Here is a 26,177-nt window from a genome sequence, read left to right as displayed (position 1 = left end):
TATCCTTTTAATGCAGAAGAGACTTTTATTAGTGCAGGTTCATCTATCCTCAATCAGACTAATAAGCAGCATATTATTTATTAATATTGCTTACTACTGGGGGGAGAAGGTCCGCTACTGACTACTTCCTGCAGTGTTTCGCACTGTTTCTATAAGTCTTTATTTTATAACGTTATATTCTCAAACCTGTTGTCTATGCCTAGCGTTCATCTTTCATATATTTGCAGGTCACCGTTTTAAATCAAATTTTCACACCCACGCTGCCCACTTGTTTTGGTTCACGATCAAACCCTAAAATAGATGCGTGTGTTGGGCAGATGCGATGCGGAAGAGACTGTCAGCTTGGGTAGCCAATTGATTTTCAGCAAATGTCTCGCGAGAGCGAAGCTGTCATGCTGTCGGGTTTGAGCATAGACACTGTGTTGCATGGACGCCATGCCGGGTGAGCAGCAGCAGCAGCAGGAACCAACCCACCGGCAGATCCGCTTTGCTGATGGGAGCAGCAATGAAGCGGACAAAGAGAGCGAGGGCAGCGGGAGCCCAGATTTGGAAATACCCGAGGAGTGGCAGCAACAAGTGGGACCGCAACTCAAACTGCTGCCAATGAACGACCAAATCCGGGAGCTGCAGACCATCGTCAGGGATAAGTGAGCTTGCACCATTGGGGGAGGTGCTCTGCAGGTGGCAGGGATGTGAAGTGCAGTGAATGGTACTGAGCATGGGGTCAGGTGAATGAGAGCTGTAATATTCAGCATGGCAAGAGGGAGAAGTGTTGTGTTTAGGGGCAGAGAGGGTGGATCCTATACGGAGGGGCCAGGGGGAAGTAATGTCTTTCTAAGAAGCAATAAAATCTCTCAAAATGTAAAAAGGACGATTGTGTTTTCAGTATTTTTTTATTTTAAAGATTTCGGTCAGTGAAGTTAATGAAGGATAACTGTAGTACCTAGTATTATAAATATTAAAGTTTTTAAAGCTTTAGTTTCTGTGAGAAAGCAGCTCCATTCATTGCTTTTTACAAATTTGTAGATGCACAGGCTGGCAAAGGGTGCAGTCCCTCTATACCAGCCCACTATATATATATATATAGATATAGATATAGATATATATATATAGATAGATAGAGATATATATATATATATATCTGTACTTGCTTGAATGGCCAGGCCTTCCCTGACTGACAGATAAGTGCAGATGAACAGTTGGCACTGCCCTTATTTTTGCTGTTACATAACATATGAGATCTTTAGACCAGTAAGTGACCCTACTCTTGTTTCCTGAAACCAGAATTTCAAGGAACTGTTATTTGTTTATGTTTTCAATATTAGACAATACCTAGCTTGCAAGCTCATATCAAACATTTTTTTTTACATAGATGTGAACAATCCGTAATAAAATGTTATATTAGTGTGGGATTCTTTTAAATGAGGTAGATTATCGCAAATAACTTTTTTATTTTTTAATATGATGTCACATTTGCAGTCGATATCTTGTTGATGCATAGTATTGGGTACTTATGTGATCTGCCCTGACTAGACAATGTAAAACTGAAAATCAGTTTGATAGCTAATGTGTAAAAAAGATAATGTGGAAATTAGAAAAATGCGATGACAGTAAATAATCTTATAGTTTCCATGTATACATGAGAAACCACCGTCCCCATCATGTCATGCTGCACAATTTAGCAATTTGTTTTGTGTGCCTTTTTAAAGTTATATATGGCAATATGCGCACGTCAGAGCTTATATATCTCAGTACATGGGTTTTTGGTTCCTCATTAATTATAACTGTGTTTTTTGTTTTCACAGAACTACAAGCAGAGGAGATTTTGTGTTCTCTGCAGACCGCTTGGTAGGTTGAATTGTAATAATATATATATATTGCAATCTCATTTTGTATGGTTTTGTTCAGTAAACGCTAAAGCAACTTTAAAGGGATACTGAACCCAAATTTTTTTCTTTCATGATTCGGATAGAGCATGCAATTTTAAGCAACTTTCTAATTTACTTCTGTTATCAATTTTTCTTCGTTCTCTTGATATCTGTATTTGAAAAAGAAGGCATCTAAGCTAAGGAGCCAGCAAATTTGTGGTTCAGAACCATGGACAGCATTTGTTTATTGGTGCTGTCCAATCAGCAAGGACAACCCAGGTTGTTCACCAAAAATGGGCCGGCATCTAAACTTAAATTCTTGCTTTTCAAATAAACATGCCAAGAGAATGAAGAAAATTTGATAATAGGAGTACATTAGAAAGTTGCTTAAAATTGCATGCTCTATCTGAATCACAAAAGAAAAAATTTGGGTACAGTGTCCCTTTAAGTGATAAGCTAAGCAGCTCTGTCGGCCTTCGGCACTGCTCATTTTTTCAATAAGGTGATGTTTCTACCTCTTAGCCAATAACCAATAATTATGTGGGTCAATCGGCTTAATGTTGTAGACACCCACAGTTATTGACTAAGATGTGGAAACTTCACCTCACTGAAAAAATGAGCAGTGCTGTGGTTTGTCAGAGTTGCTAAAGCCACAGAAAAAATTAAGGCACCTTTTGATCAGGTGTTTTTTTTTTTTTAATTTAAACTGATGAATGAAGGTGGCCTTTATTTTTAGTGATGGTAAATCCTACTACTGTTTTTGAAATTCTAGGATTTACCATCACTTTATCCCTGGCAATATAATGTTGTCTTGCCATTTAGCTCTTTGTAACTTTACAAAGTTGTGGGCCTGAATCTGCTTTGGAGTGGGAGCAATGTGAAAATGTTATTTTTTTATTTTTATTTAATAGACGTGACATTTAGTGGATGTAAGTTTTCTTTACTTTCTTGTGGTCCTAGTCTTGATGCTAACTCTAATAAAGATGCTGGAATTGTGTATTTTGGCCAATTTGCAGTAATACATTTGATGTAAATTAGTGAAAGAAATGGCAGCACTAGTCCGTAACATAATTTCTGACATTAAAGGAATACTGAACCCAATTTTTTTTCTTTCATGATTCAGATAGAGCATGCAACTTTCTAATTTACTCCTGTTATCCATTTTTCTTTGTTCTCTTGCTATATTTATTTGTAAAAGCAGGAATTTAAGCTTACAAGCCGGCCCATTTTTGGTTCAGGACCCTGGATAGCACTTGCTGATTGCTGGCTAAACCACCAAAGATGGGCCGTCTTGTAATCTTACATTCCTGCTTTTTCAAATAAAGATACCAAGAGAACGGAAAAAAATAAGAGGAGTAAATTAGGAAGTTGCTTAAAATTGCATGCTCTATCTGAATCATGAAAGAAAAAAATTTGGGTTCAGTATCCCTAATTTTGTGTGCAGTCAGATTAAATATTGTGTTTTGGAGAGTGAATTTTTTGTAGCAGTTTGAAAACGGCATTATAGAGGAAAGAGAAACAATACATGTGTGTATAATTATAGGATAGAAGAGATAAGGTAGACTAGACTTCCATTTTAATTGGAGAGGTGGTATTATTATGAGATAATGTAGAACATCATAGGGTGGGTGTTAAAAAGCCAGTAAACCTAGAAAATAATGTTATATAATTCTGCACATAGTGCATAATTATATAACATTATTTTAGTACTATGTAATCTAATATTGCCGGGCATTTTTTATTAAAAAAGAGGGTTTTTCAGACCCGCCCTCTGTGCTCTACTGAGCGGGTCTGGTTTTTCCTCAGAGCGCATCTGGCCAGCTGTCTAGTCACAGCCCGGCCCGACCGCGCCATTACCCTCAATGAAGCTCGCTCCTGCTCTGTCTGTCTGACAGCGGGTGCGAGCTACATTGAGTGTAATGGCGCGTTCGGGCCGGGCTGTGACTAGACAGCTGGCCAGATGCACTCTGAGGGAAAACCAGACCCGCTCAGTACAGCACAGAGGGCGGGTCTAAAAAAACCCTCCTTTTTTTTTTTTTTTTTTTTTTTTTTTTTTTTAAAAAATAAAAAATGCCCGGAAATATTAGATTACTTAAAGCTAGCACTAAAATAATGTTATATAATTCTGCACTATGTGCAGAATTATATTATAACATTATTTTCTAGGTTAACTGGCCCTTTAATGTGATAGGAAAGGTAAGGATACTGGAAATAGTTTGTGACCATTACTGTATGAATTTAAAATATTTTATTCATCCAAAACAACCTCAAATTATTTATGAGACCAAGACTAATGATGTTATTTTGTTATTGTAGATACGACTGGTGGTGGAGGAAGGGTTAAATCAATTGCCATACACAGAATGTACTGTAACAACTCCTACAGGTAAATACCACACTTCAAGTTTTGTAACCTCCAGATGGCAATACCGAAAACCAAAGAATAATCGGTGATTTTATTTTTAAGGTACATTGATTAGGCCTGTATGTTTCTTTTGCTGGTGAGGAAGCATGTTTAATAAACCCCAATCAGTGTGACCAGGGCTTACTCTTTTTAAAAGGTACAATAAAGTCAAAATACAACTTTAATGATTCGGACGGAGCATCTAATTTTAAACAACTTTCCAATTTTCTTCTATTATCTACTTTGTTTCATTCTTGTGATGTCCTTTGTTGAAAATAATACATAGGTAGGCTCAGGAGCAGCAATGCTCAACAGAGAACTAGCTGCTGATTGGTGGCTGCACATATATGCCTTTTGTCATTGGCTAACACGATATGTTCAGCAAGCTCCCAGTAGTTCATTGCTGCTCTTTTAACAAGGATACCAAGAGAACTAAGCAAATTTGATAATAGAAGTACATTAGTAAAGTGTTTAAAATGGTATGCTGTATCTGAATCATGAAAGAAAATGTTGGGGTTTAACGTCTCCTTAAACAGATAGTGTGCTCTGATACGATTTTACTGTATTCAAAGCAGTGTGACAGATACAGTTAAAGGGACAGTCTAGTCCAAAATAAACTTTCATGATTCCGATAGGGCATGTCATTTTAAACAACTTATCAATTTACTTTTATCACCAATTTTGCTTTGTTCTCTTGGTTAAAAGCTGAACCTTAGTTGAAAGCTTAACCTAGGAGGTTCAAATGCTAATTTCTTAGACCTTGAAGACGGCCTCTCATATGAATGCATTTTGATAGTTTTTCACCACAAGAGGGTGTTGGTTCATGTGTGCCATATAGATAATACACTGCTCACGCACGTGGAGTTACCTAGGAGTCAGCACTGATTGGCCGTTGAAGTTTAATGGATCCTTTAGCAGGCAATGGCAACCCCTTAAGTCCATTTCACAGCAGTCCAAAACACCATCCCATTTCTGCAGTAACTGTTACAATAAAAGGCCCTATCACTACAATTAATCCTTACCTCCTGGACCCCTGGCACCTAATTATTAACCTCAGTATCTCACAACCATATTAACACCTACCATACCACTTGAGGATGCTGCCACCCAGACACCTTTCAGGGGCTAAACCTTAAAAATGGTCTCCCCACTAAATTAAGCCCTTTAATATTGTATCACCCACCACTGTATTGAATCCAATACACTTTTGACCAATAGTAGAACTGAATGTATTTTCCTTGTTAACAAATACAGTTTAATACAGCAATATGGATTGTTCACAAACATGCATGTTCTTTAAAGGGACACTGAACCCACATTTTTTCTTTCATGATTCAGATAGAAATATAAGAAGAAGAAATGGATATACCTGAGCACTCAAGATACGCTAATAGAAATTAATTCATAATGTGAGTAGATATGTAGGACTGGGTTATTTATAAATAAAACCTAACTTTTATTATTATTGAATAAAAAATGTATAGGTGATAAACATTCACTCAGTGTATTGTGTATTAAAATCAATTAAAAAGATGAATGCTGCAGTGCCAAACAATGGCCATACAAAGTATGTCAAGTGGGTAGCTAACAATCTCAAGCACTATTGAGTGCTTAGCATTAGCAACAATGCCAATTCAATACAAAAAGGGAAGATACACTTCCACAAATTGCAATGCTAAGTACAGAGCTCAGCCAATGTGAGCTTGAATTAATATCACACACTCTGTATATAGTTACACACTAGAATTGAACTATGAGAAAGTATACCTGAATTATGAATCAAGATAAGACCCAATAACAATTGAAAGGTGTGAGTGTATAAGCTATACCGCTAGCATGTATATGTTGCTATAAACAATTATTCCCACGAGAAGTGTGTGCGTGGAGGGTATATCTGGCAGGGGTGTACCACAATATGCTCACGGATTGCACATAAAAAACTAATCTAAAAAGAGGATTGACCTCGCACAAATTATCTAGCTAGTGCAATACTGGAGCGGTACTACACCTTGTCAGATTCCCATACTATATACCATATTGCTTAAGAAATACTGGTGACCTGAGTGAAGTCAGACACATTAGCCAAGTAAAGGGCTAATGAAATAAAGGGGATACTTCGTAATAAGTATATGACAATGCGTCTAAGTGTTTCCCAGATAAGCACACACACACACACTATACTACTGTCAGCATTCAAATGGAGCGCCTGATGCGCATTTCGCCACCTCCGTGGCTTTCTCAAAGGCTAACCCGTCCTGCCTCCACTCGAGCGGTTAAATACCGCTCAGAGCCAATCACGGGTGAGTAATCATACACACCCTTTAACGGCTGGCCAATCACTTGTCATCTACCCGATAGGGTAGAAGTCTGTCACATGACTTATGATGCTGATGTAGATGGGCGTGATTCATCACGCAACTAGATACCAGCTACAGCAAATAGTATTTAGAGATATAGATTATTCACATTTGTTTGTATGTATTAGTCACCATGTTACCATAGCAATCGGGCATTGTAACTTGGTTCCAATCACGTCATTACTGTTCTGTTAACCTATGTGGGGCAAAGAGGATACTAGCTCATAGATCAGAATAACACCACGGGTATTACGTTGCCTCTATTACTATGATAATAACGGATCTAGAATAATGACATGAGACAGTAATTTGCTTTGTGAGTTATGGTACCACATATAGAGTAGTTAGAGAAACTATTTATATACATTTATGTAATTTGTTTCTGATATTACTCCAAATCTTATTAACTAGAGTCTGTTACAACAATATCCAAAATAAAGAATTATATTGAGTTAGCTATCAAATTTTAGGTGTAGTGAATAAGCCCAAGATAGCTCATGTTTAATCGCAACGCATCTCATATCCATGGACTTATAATGGTATAGCTACAAAATGCAAAGTTAAGACTAAATCAAAAGTATAATCATTTACAAAGCTGTACTAAATAGACTCACATTGATAAAAGCTTTCTTATGTGAATCCTATATAATAGTAGTAGTAGTGGTGTATATAGGGCCAACAATTCAGCCAAAACCACTTCAATTCGAAGGTGTTGCATAATGTTCGACCTTATTATGGAGCCTGAGATAAGGAAGTTCACACATATGTCTGCTACCATATGCAATTATTAGATATGTTATGTTTCACTCAAATTATATATCCAAAGAATCTTTAGTGTTGTATTCACATTTTATTGTTAAAACAGAGTGGGATAGATATTGTGCAAAAACGTATCACCAGCCTTAGTTCTAAAGCATAGTACTCTTATGGATATCATATTATACGCTCTATAGGAAGGAATTATAACCATCTTGTTCATTAATACCCACTGGGGTTAAAGTATTTAGCCAGAATATCCAGCGGCACTCTGCTTGTAGCAGCATATTTTCTACATTTCCTGCTCTAATCCCAGGTTTAATTACTTGTAATACTGATATCTTCAGTTCAGGTTTTGTACTATGATTTCTTAAGTAGTGTTTCGCTACTGGGGTTAGATTCTTGCCTTTCTCTTGGTCTTTAAGGCAGTTTTTGATACTACTGATATGCTCACCCAGTCGTATACGTAGCTCCCTAGTAGTAATTCCAATATATCTTTTGCCACATTTGCATAGCAGACAGTACACAACATTTTTGGTTTTGCAATTTGCAAATCCCAACATCCGTTTTATGCTTCCTGTTCGTGTCTTATATTCTCTTTCATTAGAGATGTATTGACAAAAACTGCATGTACCACATGCATATGTTCCGCATATGTATTTGTTCGTTTTCCTTTTTGTAAAGTGGCTTTTGACCAACAAGCTACCTATCGTTGGAGCTCTTCTCCAGCTTGTCTTTATTCTCTCACCTACATATGGTGATAAATCTTTATCAGATTTCAGAATTCCACTATGTCTATTCAAAATATTTGTGATTTTGTCATGATTGTTATTATAGGTAGTTACAAATCTGACTTCCTTTTCAGCAGTTTGCGTCTTCTTTTTAGGAATCAAGAGTGTTTCCCTTGGTGTTCTTTTCGCTCTCTGATAAGCTTTGCGTATTATTTTGCGACTGTATCCTCTATCCTTCAGTCGTAGTTTCAGTTCTCTTGCTCTCTCATTAAAGACTTTGAAGTCCGTACAATTTCTCCTTATTCTGAGGAATTCTCCCGTAGGGATAGCGTTTTTAGTTCCTCTAGTATGGCAGCTATCGTATTGGAGAATTGAGTTAGTTGCTGTTTCCTTCCTAAAGAGATCAGTTTTTATGTAATTATTCTCATCTCTGTAAATATTGATGTCCAGAAATTCTACTTTGTTTCTGTTTATGTGGTATGTCAGTTTCAGGTTGATGTCATTCTGATTAAGTTTGGTAATAAATTCTTTAAACATCTCTTCACTACCCGTCCATATTATGAAGAGATCATCTATGTATCGACACCACATATTTACATGATCAGTGTATTCAGACACTGTCAGTGAAGACATATTCACTCTCCCACCACCCTAAATAGATGTTGGCATAGGTGGGGGCGCAGGATGACCCCATGGCGGTGCCCTGGATTTGTAAGTAGAAATTATCATTAAACACAAAGTAGTTGTGCGTTAGTACAAATTGTAATAGTTTGATCACAAACTTATTTCTCTCAGATCTGTTGTTGGATTGCATACTTAGGAAGAATTCAACCGCTTTCAACCCAAATTCATGTTTAATAGAAGTATAGAGCGATTCTTCTTATATTTCTATGTTAATACAGGATATTGAGCACCCCCCTCCTTTACTACTTTGATGAAGGAAAGACGATTTTTCCTCCTTATAGATAGGACTTAATTATGTTGGGGAACTTATAAGTACTACAAATACAGTAATATTCCTCTTCCTTAATTTCTTAAACTATTCATATCTATCCGCTGTTTAGGACAGCATTCTGAGGAACAACTTAACTAACAAAAGTACTTACCTAGGGAGGTAAGTAACTGGCCAAATCACTAAGATACATAACAAAAATGACACACAGTCTGTCACAAGACTTTAAAAATAGACAAGATCAGAGACTGAGAGATATAGACAAAACTTTTGCTTTGGCATGTGATACTGAAACTACCCCTGACACAATAATAGATAATTGGGAAGATGGTCTAAAATCCCTGAATTACTTGATTAAAAAACACACGCGCTCTTTTTGGAATAAGAGCGCGTATGATAAATACCTGGCGAAACATATCATACCCAGAGGTCTTAGAGTACGCCTCTTTCCCACCTTCTCCTTTCACATTGATAGTTATAAGGACAGATGGGAGCAGGCACTGATCAACTGCTCCGAAATTTTGGTTGCGATTTTATCCGACTATGAAACTGAAGTCATGTCAGAGTTGGACAAAGAAATCGGTGAATATAATGTAAAATTACAAAAATTTGAAACATTAGATAAATTTAAACAATCATACAAAGAAATGAGAGAGGAGCTAGATAAGAGAGAGAAAGAGATAATACAGACTAAGTGCTCTAAGATGAAGAGAGACATGATAGACTTTGAAAAAGGAAGGATATTCACATGGGATGACAAGCAACCTAGACGAAGACCACCCAATAGTCTGCCCCCACCTAAGACGACACACCAATCAGATTGTGAGTCGTCGGCGGTGGAGGACAGTGATTCTGAAAGTAACACTAACAGACCAAGTACGAGTAGTTTTTTAGGAAGGGATATGACACATCTAGACAAAGATACGAGAGACCCACCAGAAGGGGCAAAAAAAGAAAACGGGACCCTACGAGATCGAGCACGGTGGGGGTACAGATCAGACAACGGGTACAGGAGAAGAGAGGATTGGGGGAAGCGCCCGAGGTGGTGAATGGGGATGGTAACAAATTACAAGTCATCAACCTAACACAAAAAATGATTACAGAAACACAAACCCTTGCTCTATCTAGAGGTTTATCTTTCTCTCCATCCCCCCCCCTTGGACAAATTTGATTTAATTAAGGATCTACATCTTTACTGTAGAAAATTAGTGTTAAAGAAAATGTACAGTACCCATGATGACAACGTGACTTCTGATCTCCAAACACTAGACATTCTGATTGAATTATTAAATGAGAACGAAGGAACTGAAACAAATGTAAATGATAAGTTTCTTGACAAACAAATTAGACTTAAATCTCAATATATTCCACCAACCTCAAAAGTACCACAAATTGAGGTTTTTTTGAGAATGGTCATGAATGACTTCTTAGAATTACCAGACACAAAAGTAAGAAACATCACTAAAAAAGAAGAGGAGGCATTAAAAGAAATTAGTTCATGGGATGATGTAATCATCAAACCGTCGGACAAAGGAGGCAACATTGTAATTTGGGGGAAAGATAAATACATTGTTGAAGCCAATAGACAACTAAAAGATCGTAAATGCTATAGACACCTTTTTTCCAATCCAACATCCCAGTTCTTGAATGACTATCTTAAACTGATTAATGAGGCAAAGGCAGACAATCTAATTAGTGTTAAGGAACACTCGTTCCTACAAGTCAAAAATCCAAGGATTGCTACTATCTACTTTTTACCAAAAATCCACAAAAATAAGGAATCACCACCAGGTAGACCTATTGTTTCTAGCATAAACAGCCTATGCGAACAAGGGAGCAAATTCTTGGATTTATATCTAAGAGAGATAGTATGGGCACTACCGTCCTATACAAGGGACACTATGGATGTATTGAGCAAAATAAATGATCTAATACTTGATCAAGATTCTTTCTTAGTCACCTGTGATGTTGAATCGCTCTATACTTCTATTAAACATGAATTTGGGTTGAAAGCGGTTGAATTCTTCCTAAGTATGCAATCCAACGACAGATCTGAGAGAAATAAGTTTGTGATCAAACTATTACAATTTGTACTAACGCACAACTACTTTGTGTTTAATGATAATTTCTACTTACAAATCCAGGGCACCGCCATGGGGTCATCCTGCGCCCCCACCTATGCCAACATCTATTTAGGGTGGTGGGAGAGTGAATATGTCTTCACTGACAGCATGTCTGAATACACTGATCATGTAAATATGTGGTGTCGATACATAGATGATCTCTTCATAATATGGACGGGTAGTGAAGAGATGTTTAAAGAATTTATTACCAAACTTAATCAGAATGACATCAACCTGAAACTGACATACCACATAAACAGAAACAAAGTAGAATTTCTGGACATCAATATTTACAGAGATGAGAATAATTACATAAAAACTGATCTCTTTAGGAAGGAAAAATTGTAGAAAAGAGCAGCAGCACCACACTTTATGAACTTTTAACTGCTTTTAATGATGAAACATACAGAAAAACAACGACGTTTCGGTCATCAACTGACCTTAATCATGTTGTATAAGCTTAAAATGAAGTACCTTTATCCACTAGAGGGAGCTTGAGAACCTTACTTTGTTTGATGTATGAAAGTGTTAACTATATGGGTCCACACCCACACAGGTATCTGTGACCCCTCCCCATATAGCTATTTAAGTAGTGTGTTTAGTTACTTTTGTATACAACATGATTAAGGTCAGTTGATGACCGAAACGTCGTTGTTTTTCTGTATGTTTCATCATTAAAAGCAGTTAAAAGTTCATAAAGTGTGGTGCTGCTGCTCTTTTCTACAATTTGTCTACTTTGGGGGTTAGTGCAGAAACCCCTGTGGCGTGCACCCGAAATTGGATGGTGAGTGCTGGGCCCACCTCTACCTTTCTACTCTTTAGGAAGGAAACAGCAACTAACTCAATTCTCCAATACGATAGCTGCCATACTAGAGGAACTAAAAACGCTATCCCTACGGGAGAATTCCTCAGAATAAGGAGAAATTGTACGGACTTCAAAGTCTTTAATGAGAGAGCAAGAGAACTGAAACTACGACTGAAGGATAGAGGATACAGTCGCAAAATAATACGCAAAGCTTATCAGAGAGCGAAAAGAACACCAAGGGAAACACTCTTGATTCCTAAAAAGAAGACACAAACTGCTGAAAAGGAAGTCAGATTTGTAACTACCTATAATAACAATCATGACAAAATCACAAATATTTTGAATAGTCATAGTGGAATTCTGAAATCTGATAAAGATTTATCGCCATATGTAGGTGAGAGAATAAAGACAAGCTGGAGAAGAGCTCCAACGATAGGTAGCTTGTTGGTCAAAAGCCACTTTACAAAAAGGAAAACGAACAAATACATATGCGGAACATATGCATGTGGTACATGCAGTTTTTGTCAATACATCTCTAATGAAAGAGAATATAAGACACGAACAGGAAGCATAAAACGGATGTTGGGATTTGCAAATTGCAAAACCAAAAATGTTGTGTACTGTCTGCTATGCAAATGTGGCAAAAGATATATTGGAATTACTACTAGGGAGCTACGTATACGACTGGGTGAGCATATCAGTAGTATCAAAAACTGCCTTAAAGACCAAGAGAAAGGCAAGAATCTAACCCCAGTAGCGAAACACTACTTAAGAAATCATAGTACAAAACCTGAACTGAAGATATCAGTATTACAAGTAATTAAACCTGGGATTAGAGCAGGAAATGTAGAAAATATGCTGCTACAAGCAGAGTGCCGCTGGATATTCTGGCTAAATACTTTAACCCCAGTGGGTATTAATGAACAAGATGGTTATAATTCCTTCCTATAGAGCGTATAATATGATATCCATAAGAGTACTATGCTTTAGAACTAAGGCTGGTGATACGTTTTTGCACAATATCTATCCCACTCTGTTTTAACAATAAAATGTGAATACAACACTAAAGATTCTTTGGATATATAATTTGAGTGAAAACATAACATATCTAATAATTGCATATGGTAGCAGACATATGTGTGAACTTCCTTATCTCAGGCTCCATAATAAGGTCGAACATTATGCAACACCTTCGAATTGAAGTGGTTTTGGCTGAATTGTTGGCCCTATATACACCACTACTACTACTATTATATAGGATTCACATAAGAAAGCTTTTATCAATGTGAGTCTATTTAGTACAGCTTTGTAAATGATTATACTTTTTGATTTAGTCTTAACTTTGCATTTTGTAGCTATACCATTATAAGTCCATGGATATGAGATGCGTTGCGATTAAACATGAGCTATCTTGGGCTTATTCACTACACCTAAAATTTTATAGCTAACTCAATATAATTCTTTATTTTGGATATTGTTGTAACAGACTCTAGTTAATAAGATTTGAAGTAATATCAGAAACAAATTGCATAAATGTATATAAATAGTTTCTCTAACTACTCTATATGTGGTACCATAACTCACAAAGCAAATTACTGTCTAATGTCATTATTCTAGATCCGTTATTATCATAGTAATAGAGGCAACGTAATACCCGTGGTGTTATTCTGATCTATGAGCTAGTATCCTCTTTGCCCCACATAGGTTAACAGAACAGTAATGACGTGATTGGAACCAAGTTACAATGCCCGATTGCTATGGTAACATGGTGACTAATACATACAAACAAATGTGAATAATCTATATCTCTAAATACTATTTGCTGTAGCTGGTATCTAGTTGCGTGATGAATCACGCCCATCTACATCAGCATCATAAGTCATGTGACAGACTTCTACCCTATCGGGTAGATGACAAGTGATTGGCCAGCCGTTAAAGGGTGTGTATGATTACTCACCCGTGATTGGCTCTGAGCGGTATTTAACCGCTCGAGTGGAGGCAGGACGGGTTAGCCTTTGAGAAAGCCACGGAGGTGGCGAAATGCGCATCAGGCGCTCCATTTGAATGCTGACAGTAGTATAGTGTGTGTGTGTGTGTGCTTATCTGGGAAACACTTAGACGCATTGTCATATACTTATTACGAAGTATCCCCTTTATTTCATTAGCCCTTTACTTGGCTAATGTGTCTGACTTCACTCAGGTCACCAGTATTTCTTAAGCAATATGGTATATAGTATGGGAATCTGACAAGGTGTAGTATCGCTCCAGTATTGCACTAGCTAGATAATTTGTGCGAGGTCAATCCTCTTTTTAGATTAGTTTTTTATGTGCAATCCGTGAGCATATTGTGGTACACCCCTGCCAGATATACCCTCCACGCACACACTTCTCGTGGGAATAATTGTTTATAGCAACATATACATGCTAGCGGTATAGCTTATACACTCACACCTTTCAATTGTTATTGGGTCTTATCTTGATTCATAATTCAGGTATACTTTCTCATAGTTCAATTCTAGTGTGTAACTATATACAGAGTGTGTGATATTAATTCAAGCTCACATTGGCTGAGCTCTGTACTTGCATTGCAATTTGTGGAAGTGTATCTTCCCTTTTTGTATTGAATTGGCATTGTTGCTAATGCTAAGCACTCAATAGTGCTTGAGATTGTTAGCTACCCACTTGACATACTTTGTATGGCCATTGTTTGGCACTGCAGCATTCATCTTTTTAATTGATTTTAATACACAATACACTGAGTGAATGTTTATCACCTATACATTTTTTATTCAATAATAATAAAAGTTATGTTTTATTTATAAATAACCCAGTCCTACATATCTACTCACATTATGAATTAATTTCTATTAGCGTATCTTGAGTGCTCAGGTATATCCATTTCTTCTTCTTATATTTCTATGTTAATACAGGATATTGAGCACCCCCCTCCTTTACTACTTTGATGAAGGAAAGACGATTTTTCCTCCTTATAGATAGGACTTAATTATGTTGGGGAACTTATAAGTACTACAAATACAGTAATATTCCTCTTCCTTAATTTCTTAAATGATTCAGATAGAGCATGACATTTTAAGCAACTTTCTAATTTACTCCTAATATCAAATTTTTCTTTATTCTCTTGGTATCTTTATTTGAAATGCAAGAATGTAAGTTTAGATGCCGGCCCATTTTTGGTGAACAACCTAGGTTGTCCTTGCTGAGTGGTGGATAAATTAATCCACCAATAAAAAATTGCTGTCCAGAGTTCTGAACTAAGAAAAAAGCTTAGATGCCTTCTTTTTCAAATAAAGATAGCAAGAGAATGAACAAAAATTGATAATAGGAGTAAATTAGAAAGTTGCTTAAAATTGCATTCTCTATCTGAATCATGAAAGAAAAAATTTGGGTTCAGTGTCCCTTTTAAGTTTTACAGGGATATTAAACTCAATTATGTCATGCTTATGAAAGAACACTTTAAGCTTTTCCCCCCCATTATTAAAGGGATATAAAACCCAACATTTTTCTTTCAGATAAAGCATACAATTTTAAACAACTTTCCAGTTTACTTATATAATCCAACATTTCTTTGTTTTCTGGTTATCCTTGGTTGAAAAGCAGGAAGGCAAGTTCAGGAGTGTGCACATGCCTGCAACACTAAATGGCAGCAGTTTTGCAACAATTTTACAGGAAGAGCACTAGATGGCAGCACTATTTCCTATCCTGTAGTGCTTTAGGCATGTGCATGCTACCTATCTAGGTATCTCTTTAACAAAGGATATCACAAGAACAAAGCAAATTTGATCATAGAAGTAAATTGGAATTTTTTTAAAAATGTTTTCTCTATCTGAACCATCAAAGAATCATTTTGGGTTTCATGTCCCTTTAAGTTAATGCCGTTTTGTTTTGATTTTTAAAACTACTACATTGTAGAGATACAGTAACACTGATATAGTCCACTCCCACAACTCTTGGTGGACAGTGACCTGCCCCACAAACATTGTAATACATAGCAGTGTCCCTTTAACCCATTGTTCCACTTCTAGGAATATATACACCTTTTCTACCGTCATTTTAAACAAAATTGAAAAGTGTTTTTCACATTGTGAACATAAAATACCAGAAATTAACCCTTTGAGTGCTAAGCACTTTCCCACCTGGGTGCTAAGCATATTTGAGGGTTTTTTTTTAATTTTACATTTTTAATTATTTTTTTTACTTTTTTTTTCTTTACTTTTCAGATCCCCAATACTTATACCACTGGAAAGGTTAGGCTATTACCTTTCCAATGGTGGGACTTGGGGGTCTATAGCTGCTTAGATGCCTGAGATACAGGCTTCTAAGTAGCATGCCCCCTTTCCCTTTATTGTCAATTGTCTGTTTTACATAAAGTTGCGCGGTGATGTCATTACGCGTGACGTCACCACGCAAAACGGGAAGCCCTGGCGATGCCTGTCACTCTACAGGCACGATCGCCGGGGTAGGAGCAGGTGGGAGCCCCCAGATCTTCCTCAAGGTGGGAGAGTGCTAGCGACGGCTCTGAGCCGTCGTTAGCACCTGAGTGAGAAACTCTGCGACGGCTCAGAGCCGTCATTAGCACTCAAGGGGTTAAATAATAAAATCCATTTATGCTTGAAATAAATTGAGCATAAATAAAATTAACCCCTTAAAATGTCGGTAGAAAAGGTGTATGTACACAGCAATCACTACATACTTATACACAGCTGGTGCTTAAAGTCTAATCAAGAACTGATTGAATCTATATATACATAAGGGGACTGCTCCTAACCTTTGCTACTCTGGATACGCTGAAATAAGCATGCTTTGCAACTAACCATATACCAGCGCTGATCACTACTTGCCTATAATAAGAACGTTTTGTCTGTTTTTCTTTTTTTGGGGGGGAATTGTGATGGTTTATAGATATAATTTAGGATTTGTATATATGACCCCAGGAGATAATTGCCTATGACTGCTTCTGCTGTATGAATGGGTATTAACCTTTGCTACACCTGCATTAATCTTGTTGTTTTCTGTTCTTTGTTTTTAAGAACTAGATGAATAAATGTGTTTGTCTTTAAGGAATCTCTTTAAATTTGAGATCCTATTCTTCTCTTTAATTTGAAAATGATACAATTGCTAGTTTGCTTCTAGCATTCTGCTCATTTGTTAATATGAACTTTCTTCCTTGATTAGGTTACAAGTATGAGGGTGTGAAATTTGAAAAGGGAAACTGTGGCGTGAGCATTATGAGGAGCGGTGAGTTATCTGTTATATAGGCGAAATACTGTTTGAAGGAGGAAAAGTAAATGATAAGCAATGTTGCACAATGTGCATGCACTTGCCTGTCATAAGTATATATGTACCAGCCATCTACTCTGTATGTGTCACAGTTGGTGAAGATCTTCAGAGTTAACAGAATATTTTTTTAAACCTCTTAAAAAGGATACTTTCTAAATAGTTTATGGTAATAGCTTCACAATCAAGCCCAGCTAAACCCTACAGGCTAACTAAGCAAGCAAGATTAGAATCTGATCCATTTATTTATATAGTCTCAAAAAATCAAATTATAACAAGAATTGTTAGTGCGGCTTCATGTGTTTTTCACACAATTATTTTGCTTAAAGGGACACTGAACTCAAATTTTTTCTTTCATGATTCAGATAGAGTAATTTTAAGCAACTTCCTAATTTACTCCTATTATTAATTTTTCTTCGTTCTCTTGCTATCTTTATTTAAAAAGCAGGAATTCAAATCTTAGCAGCCAGCCCATTTTAGGTTCAGCACCATGGATAGCGCTTGTTATTGGAGGCTGACATTTACCCACCAATAAGCAAGCATAACCCAGGTTCTCAGCCAAAAATGGGCTGGCTCCTATGCATCACATTCTTGCTTTTTAAGTAAAGAAAGCAAGAGAAGGAAGAAAAATTTATAATAGGAGTAAATTAGAAAGTTGCTTACAATTGCATGCTCTGTCTGAATCATGAAAAAAATTGGGTTTAGAGCTCCTTTATTGGGAATGTACTTATCTTCTTCTTCCCCTTTTTTTTTTTTTTTATTTTTTTTTTTTTTTTTAAATTACAATTTTTATTTTGCACTTACATACAAAATAATATGTACAGGCAAATGGGTAAAAATAGCACAAAGAAAATACAGAGTAAACCTGTGATAACAGCATCTAATAGCTTGAGACAGTCCATTTTTTTAACCCCTAATGTACTGGAGATTTGCTGATCAGTTTAAAACCTCTCTGTCAGCAAGAGCACTGCTATGCGACAAACTGTATTGATGATCAAAGTACCTATCATATTGCTACAGTGGGAGGGGTACATTGTGCCGTATGTGGTTACTATGAATAGACAGGTTTTCCTATAACAATGCGGTTAGTATTGCCTTAAGTTCCCTGAGCTAATTCAGGTGAGCCTTGCGCAGAGGTAAGGGATAAGGGTCAGTGGAAGGTAGCACAAGAAAGATTACTGGTTAGAGTAATTGTGATATCCTGATAAAGATAGCATTTGACATCTTCAGTGTTTTGAGAGATCAGGGTTTTATGGATATCGTCTGATATAATATGCAATGACGATTATTACCTAGTGTGTGATGGTCAAGCTTATTATCCCACTGGCCGCACAGCAAATATCAAAGCATAACAACAATTTTCCAACATGATAGTATTAAGCTAAAAAGCAAATGGTAATGTTGTGTTATGCGGCCTTCCTCTGTGAAATGTATGTGGTATGGGTGAATTAAAGATTTCTTAGCACCGCAAGATCATGTATAACTTCAACATTTCAAGTAAACATTTAACTATGAGCTAACATAAACTGTGATATAACAATATACTAGGGGTATACTTGTTTCTATATGAAGTAGTCCTCTCCTCGGAAACATGTGGAGAAAGTCATGGTATATTGTTTAGTTAACAAATGCACACATGTAAACTGAAAATCAAAAATTTATAACCGGATATATTACTCTTAACATGTCCTCTTTTTTATCTATCCCTCTCCAATCTCAGAGGTATGTCTTTTCTTATGGTTGCTAAGAAAAAAGTTTTTAAGTGAGGTTGTTGTTGGACCAGAGAGGGAGATTCGTGTGGGTGCCGGTGGTAGTTAGGATATGCTGTAGGTTTTTGCTCCGTAATCGCATGGGGCCGGGTAGGTCCAGCAGTTGTTCCGTGTGATGGAAGTGTTGTTGTGGACCTCTCTCTTTCACCTCCAATGTCATATTCTGTATATTGTGTATCTTGGAGGCCTCTTGGGGTCCACACTCACCGAGGGCAGATCCTTTTTGAGTAGTGAGAGCTTTTGAGTTATGGATTCTGTATCCTGTAGTGCAATAAGCAGCTTGTTTCTTCTGTTATGTGTGATCAGTCCACGGGTCATCATTACTTCTGGGATATAACTCCTCCCCAACAGGAAATGCAAGAGGATTCACCCAGCAGAGCTGCATATAGCTCCTCCCCTCTACGTCACTCCCAGTCATTCTCTTGCACCCAACGACTAGATAGGATGTGTGAGAGGACTATGGTGATTATACTTAGTTTTTATAACTTCAATCAAAAGTTTGTTATTTTACAATAGCACCGGAGCGTGTTATTGCCTCTCTGGCAGAGTTTGAAGAAGAATCTACCAGAGTTTTTACTATGATTTTAACCGGAGTAGTTAAGATCATATTGCTGTTTCTCGGCCATCTGAGGGAGGTAAAACCTTCAGATCAGGGGACAGCGGGCAGATGAATCTGCATTGAGGTATGTAGCAGTTTTTATTTTCTGAATGGAATTGATGAGAAAATCCTGCCATACCGTTATAATGACATGTATGTATACTCTACACTTCAGTATTCTGGGGATGGTATTTCACTGGAATTACTCTGTTAAAAGTACATTAAACCTTTGAATAGGTATTTATTATGTTAAACGTTTTTGCTGGAATGTAGAATCGTTTGCATTTTCTGAGGTACTGAGTGAATAAATGTTTGGGCATTATTTTTCCACTTGGCAGTTGCTTGTTTTAAATTGTGACAGTTTCGTTTCTCTCTCACTGCTGTGTGTGAGGGGGAGGGGCCGTTTTTGGCGCTCTTTGCTACGCATCAAAAATTTCCAGTCAGTTACTCTTGTATTTCCTGCATGATCCGGTTCATCTCTAACAGAACTCAGGGGTCTTCAAACTTCTTTGGAGGGAGGTAGATTCTCTCAGCAGAGCTGTGAGACTTATATATTGACTGTGATTAAAAAACGTTGCTCTGTAATTTTTATGTTTCAAATTTAATTATTGTTACTTTACTAAGGGGAACAAACCTTTGCTAAAAGTTGTGTTGTTTTTAAGGATTGATGCTATAACTGTTTTTCAGTTCATTATTTCAACTGTCATTTAATCGTTTAGTGCTTCTTTGAGGCACAGTACGTTTTTGTTAAATAAGATTGTAACCAAGTTGCAAGTTTATTGCTAGTGTGTTAAACATGTCTGATTCAGAGGAAGATACCTGTGTCATTTGTTCCAATGCCAAGGTGGAGCCCAATAGAAATTTATGTACTAACTGTATTGATGCTACTTTAAATAAAAGCCAATCTGTACAAATTGAACAAATTTCACCAAACAGCGAGGGGAGAGTTATGCCGACTAACTCGCCTCACGTGTCAGTACCTGCATCTCCCGCCCGGGAGGTGCGTGATATTGTGGCGCCTAGTACATCTGGGCGGCCATTACAGATAACATTACAAGATATGGCTACTGTTATGACTGAAGTTTTGGCTAAATTACCAGAACTAAGAGGCAAGCGTGATCACTCTGGGGTGAGAACAGAGTGCGCTGATAATACTAGGGCCATGTCTGATACTGCGTCACAGCTTGCAGAGCATGAGGACGGAGAGCTTCATTCTGTGGGTGACGGTTCTGATCCAAACAGATTGGATTCAGATATTTCAAATTTTAAATTTAAATTGGAGAACCTCCGTGTATTACTAGGGGAGGTTTTAGCGGCTCTTAATGATTGTAACACTGTTGCAATACCAGAGAAATTGTGTAGGTTGGATAAATACTTTGCGGTACCGGCGAGTACTGACGTTTTTCCTATACCTAAGAGACTAACTGAAATTGTTACTAAGGAGTGGGATAGACCCGGTGTGCCGTTCTCACCCCCTCCAATATTTAGAAAGATGTTTCCAATAGACGCCACCACACGGGACTTATGGCAAACGGTCCCTAAGGTGGAGGGAGCAGTTTCTACTTTAGCTAAGCGTACCACTATCCCGGTGGAGGATAGCTGTGCTTTTTCAGATCCAATGGATAAAAAATTAGAGGGTTACCTTAAGAAAATGTTTGTTCAACAAGGTTTTATATTGCAACCCCTTGCATGCATCGCGCCGATTACGGCTGCGGCAGCATTTTGGATTGAGTCTCTGGAAGAGAACCTTAGTTCAGCTACGCTGGACGACATTACGGACAGGCTTAGAGTCCTTAAACTAGCTAATTCATTCATTTCGGAGGCCGTAGTACATTTAACCAAACTTACGGCTAAGAACTCAGGATTCGCCATTCAGGCACGTAGGGCGCTGTGGCTAAAATCCTGGTCAGCTGATGTAACTTCTAAGTCCAAATTACTTAATATACCTTTCAAGGGGCAAACTTTATTTGGGCCCGGTTTGAAAGAAATTATCGCTGACATTACAGGAGGTAAGGGCCACGCCCTGCCTCAAGACAAAGCCAAAGCTAAGGCTAGACAGTCTAATTTTCGTCCCTTTCGGAACTTCAAAGCAGGAGCAGCACCAACTTCCACTGCACCAAAACAGGAAGGAGCTGTTGCTCGTTACAGACAAGGCTGGAAACCTAACCAGTCCTGGAACAAGGGCAAGCAGGCCAGGAAACCTGCTGCTGCCCCAAAGACAGCATGAACCGAGGGCCCCCGATCCGGGACCGGATCTAGTGGGGGGCAGACTCTCTCTCTTCGCCCAGGCTTGGGCAAGAGATGTTCAGGATCCCTGGGCGCTAGAGATCATATCTCAGGGATACCTTCTAGACTTCAAATTCTCTCCCCCAAGAGGGAGATTTCATCTGTCAAGGTTGTCAACAAACCAGATAAAGAAAGAAGCGTTTCTACGCTGTGTACAAGATCTGTTATTAATGGGAGTGATCCATCCGGTTCCGCGGTCGGAACAAGGACAAGGGTTTTACTCAAACCTGTTTGTGGTTCCCAAAAAAGAGGGAACTTTCAGGCCAATCTTGGATTTAAAGATCCTAAACAAATTCCTAAGAGTTCCATCGTTCAAAATGGAAACTATTCGGACAATCTTACCCATGATCCAAAAGGGTCAGTACATGACCACAGTGGACTTAAAGGATGCTTACCTTCACATACCGATTCACAAAGATCATTACCGGTATCTAAGGTTTGCCTTCTTAGACAGGCATTACCAGTTTGTAGCTCTTCCATTCGGATTGGCTACGGCTCCAAGAATCTTCACAAAGGTTCTGGGTGCCCTTCTGGCGGTACTAAGACCGCGAGGAATTTCGGTAGCTCCGTACCTAGACGACATTCTGATACAAGCTTCAAGCTTTCAAACTGCCAAGTCTCATACAGAGTTAGTTCTGGCATTTCTAAGGTCGCATGGATGGAAAGTGAACGAAAAGAAAAGTTCTCTCTTTCCTCTCACAAGAGTTCCATTCTTGGGGACTCTTATAGATTCTGTAGAAATGAAGATTTATCTGACAGAAGACAGATTAACAAAGCTTCTAAATGCATGCCGTGTCCTTCATTCCATTCAACTCCCGTCAGTAGCTCAATGCATGGAGGTGATCGGCTTAATGGTAGCAGCAATGGACATAGTACCCTTTGCACGTCTACATCTCAGACCGCTGCAATTGTGCATGCTGAGTCAGTGGAATGGGGATTACTCAGACTTGTCCCCTACTCTGAATCTGGATCAAGAGACCAGAAACTCTCTTCTATGGTGGCTTTCTCGGCCACATCTGTCCAGGGGGATGCCATTCAGCAGGCCGGACTGGACAATTGTAACAACAGACGCCAGCCTACTAGGTTGGGGCGCTGTCTGGAATTCTCTGAAGGCTCAGGGACAATGGAATCAGGAGGAAAGTCTCCTGCCAATAAACATTCTGGAATTGAGAGCAGTTCTCAATGCCCTTCTGGCTTGGCCCCAGTTAAAAACTCGGGGGTTCATCAGGTTTCAGTCGGACAACATCACGACTGTAGCTTACATCAACCATCAAGGAGGGACAAGAAGCTCCCTAGCAATGATGGAAGTATCAAACATAATTCGCTGGGCAGAGTCTCACTCTTGCCACCTGTCAGCAATCCACATCCCGGGAGTGGAGAACTGGGAGGCGGATTTCTTGAGTCGCCAGACTTTTCATCCGGGGGAGTGGGAACTTCATCCGGAGGTCTTTGCCCAAATACTTCGACGTTGGGGCAAACCAGAGATAGATCTCATGGCGTCTCGCCAGAACGCCAAACTTCCTCGCTACGGGTCCAGATCCAGGGATCCGGGAGCGGTTCTGATAGATGCTTTGACAGCACCTTGGAACTTCGGGATGGCTTATGTGTTTCCACCCTTCCCGCTGCTTCCTCGATTGATTGCCAAAATCAAACAGGAGAGAGCATCAGTGATTCTAATAGCGCCTGCATGGCCACGCAGGACTTGGTATGCAGATCTAGTGGACATGTCATCCTGTCCGCCTTGGTCTCTACCTCTAAGACAGGACCTTCTGATACAGGGTCCATTCAAACATCAAAATCTAACTTCTCTGAAGCTGACTGCTTGGAAATTGAACGCTTGATTTTATCAAAACGTGGTTTTTCTGAGTCGGTTATTGATACCCTGATACAGGCTAGGAAGCCTGTTACCAGAAGGATTTACCACAAGATATGGCGTAAATACCTATACTGGTGCGAATCCAAAGGTTACTCCTGGAGTAAGGTTAGGATTCCTAGGATATTGTCCTTTCTACAAGAAGGTTTAGAAAAGGGTTTATCGGCTAGCTCATTAAAGGGACAGATCTCAGCTCTGTCCATCTTGTTACACAGGCGTCTGTCAGAAAATCCAGACGTCCAGGCCTTTTGTCAGGCTTTAGCTAGGATCAAGCCTGTGTTTAAAACTGTTGCTCCGCCATGGAGTTTAAACCTTGTTCTTAACGTTCTACAAGGAGTTCCGTTTGAACCCCTTCATTCCATTGATATAAAGTTGTTATCTTGGAAAGTGTTATTTTTAATGGCTATTTCTTCGGCTCGGAGAGTCTCTGAGTTATCAGCTTTACATTGTGATTCTCCTTATTTGATTTTTCATTCAGATAAGGTAGTTCTGCGTACAAAACCTGGGTTCTTACCTAAGGTAGTCACTAACAGGAACATCAATCAAGAGATCGTGGTGCCTTCCCTGTGCCCGAATCCTTCTTCAAAGAAGGAACGTCTTCTACACAATCTGGATGTAGTTCGTGCCCTCAAGTTCTACTTGCAGGCAACTAAGGATTTTCGACAAACGTCTTCCCTGTTTGTCGTGTACTCTGGTCAGAGGAGAGGTCATAAGGCTTCGGCTACCTCTCTCTCCTTCTGGCTTCGTAGCATAATTCGTTTAGCCTATGAGACTGCTGGACAGCAGTCTCCTGAAAGAATTACAGCTCATTCTACTAGAGCTGTGGCTTCCACTTGGGCCTTTAAGAATGAGGCCTCTGTTGAACAGATTTGCAAGGCTGCAACTTGGTCTTCGCTTCATACTTTTTCCAAATTTTACAAATTTGACACTTTTGCTTCTTCGGAGGCTATTTTTGGGAGAAAGGTTCTTCAGGCAGTGGTTCCTTCTGTATAATGAGCCTGCCTATCCCTCCCGTCATCCGTGTACTTTTGCTTTGGTATTGGTATCCCAGAAGTAATGATGACCCGTGGACTGATCACACATAACAGAAGAAAACATAATTTATGCTTACCTGATAAATTCCTTTCTTCTGTTGTGTGATCAGTCCACGGCCCGCCCTGTTTTTTAAGGCAGGTAAATATCTTTTAAATTATACTCCAGTCACCACTTCACCCTTGGTTTCTCCTTTCTCGTTGATTCTTGGTCGAATGACTGGGAGTGACGTAGAGGGGAGGAGCTATATGCAGCTCTGCTGGGTGAATCCTCTTGCATTTCCTGTTGGGGAGGAGTTATATCCCAGAAGTAATGATGACCCGTGGACTGATCACACAACAGAAGAAAGGAATTTATCAGGTAAGCATAAATTATGTTTTTGCGAGGGGCGATTGAGGTCTTGGTAGCAATTCTTTACTGCAAATGCACAAAGCCACATGGGTCCTGTGGTATGTTCAGATGGTAGGGTGTTACAGTACCATTTTTTTTTCCTCTGTGTGTAAGCGCTGTAGCAAGTAGTCATACAGTGCTTTTTCTATTAATTTTAGCTTGAGGGTTTGGATTTTTGCGGGGAACTCTTCATGTCTCATAAGACTACCACCATGCCTGCCATCTCAAGCTCTGTCTGTTGGTATTAGCCTGTAAATGATGTTTTGTTTTTCCCTGCTGCAGAGATTGTATTATTGCTAGTTCAATAAGTCGATAAAACAGCTCTAGGTCCAGCTAAAGTTGAAAGGTTGAAGAATTTCAGTATGTCAGGCTTTGTTGACTGCACTGATAAACCAGTTCTTCCTGGGGGGGTGAAAGCCTAATAGTAGGCCGCTGTCTTAGGCCTTATCGATCTGATCTAAGTCCCCAGTGTCATATAAACAGCTAAGAAGGGTTGGGATGGGACCACAGTTAATCAGACCGTGGTGCCTTTGAGTATTGTGCTTTTAATCTAGCTGTTAAAGTGCAATAATTGGCGGAATATTGTGGATTCTGACAGAGCTCTCAGAAAGTGTGTCCTATCCAGAACGCTACATGGACACGCCCCCCGGAATGTGCTTATCTTTTATCATCAGTGCTCATCAGCCAAATCCCCCTTATAATTTGTTAATCTTTTTTTTTTTTTTGATTGCAGTTTATTGTGAAATATCCCAACCCACACAAGGCAAAGCTGGTGTGATATGTCAAAAAGTAAATAAATCCCTATTACTCAGAGAATTTCCCACTCAAAGACCATCTGCACAATATGATTGTCCAGTCTTACTTTCCTAGCACATATATGTAGTGAACTGAAAAAATCTGCAGAGTACTCATAGCCTGTGATCCTTTTCCAGATATAG

The 26,177-nt window shown here is 38.7% G+C and overlaps 1 protein-coding gene across 1 annotated transcript in view; it reads left to right on the top strand.

Annotated features, from left to right (window-relative positions):
• The first annotated feature begins 387 nt into the window (after positions 1–387).
• UPRT (uracil phosphoribosyltransferase homolog) overlaps positions 388–26,177 on the top strand; it is a 39,822-nt gene continuing 14,032 nt past the window's right edge. Inside the window, exons 1-4 of the mRNA XM_053699202.1 lie at positions 388–647; positions 1,806–1,848; positions 4,185–4,254; positions 17,190–17,252. Coding sequence (XP_053555177.1) covers positions 427–647; positions 1,806–1,848; positions 4,185–4,254; positions 17,190–17,252 — 397 coding nt within the window. The 5' untranslated portion in view covers positions 388–426. The remainder of the gene's footprint in view (positions 648–1,805; positions 1,849–4,184; positions 4,255–17,189; positions 17,253–26,177) is intronic.

The sequence above is a fragment of the Bombina bombina genome, chromosome 1 (assembly GCF_027579735.1).
Source record: "Bombina bombina isolate aBomBom1 chromosome 1, aBomBom1.pri, whole genome shotgun sequence".
In the NCBI taxonomy this organism is placed as follows: domain Eukaryota; kingdom Metazoa; phylum Chordata; class Amphibia; order Anura; family Bombinatoridae; genus Bombina; species Bombina bombina.
This window is presented reverse-complemented; position numbering and strand designations above follow the sequence as displayed.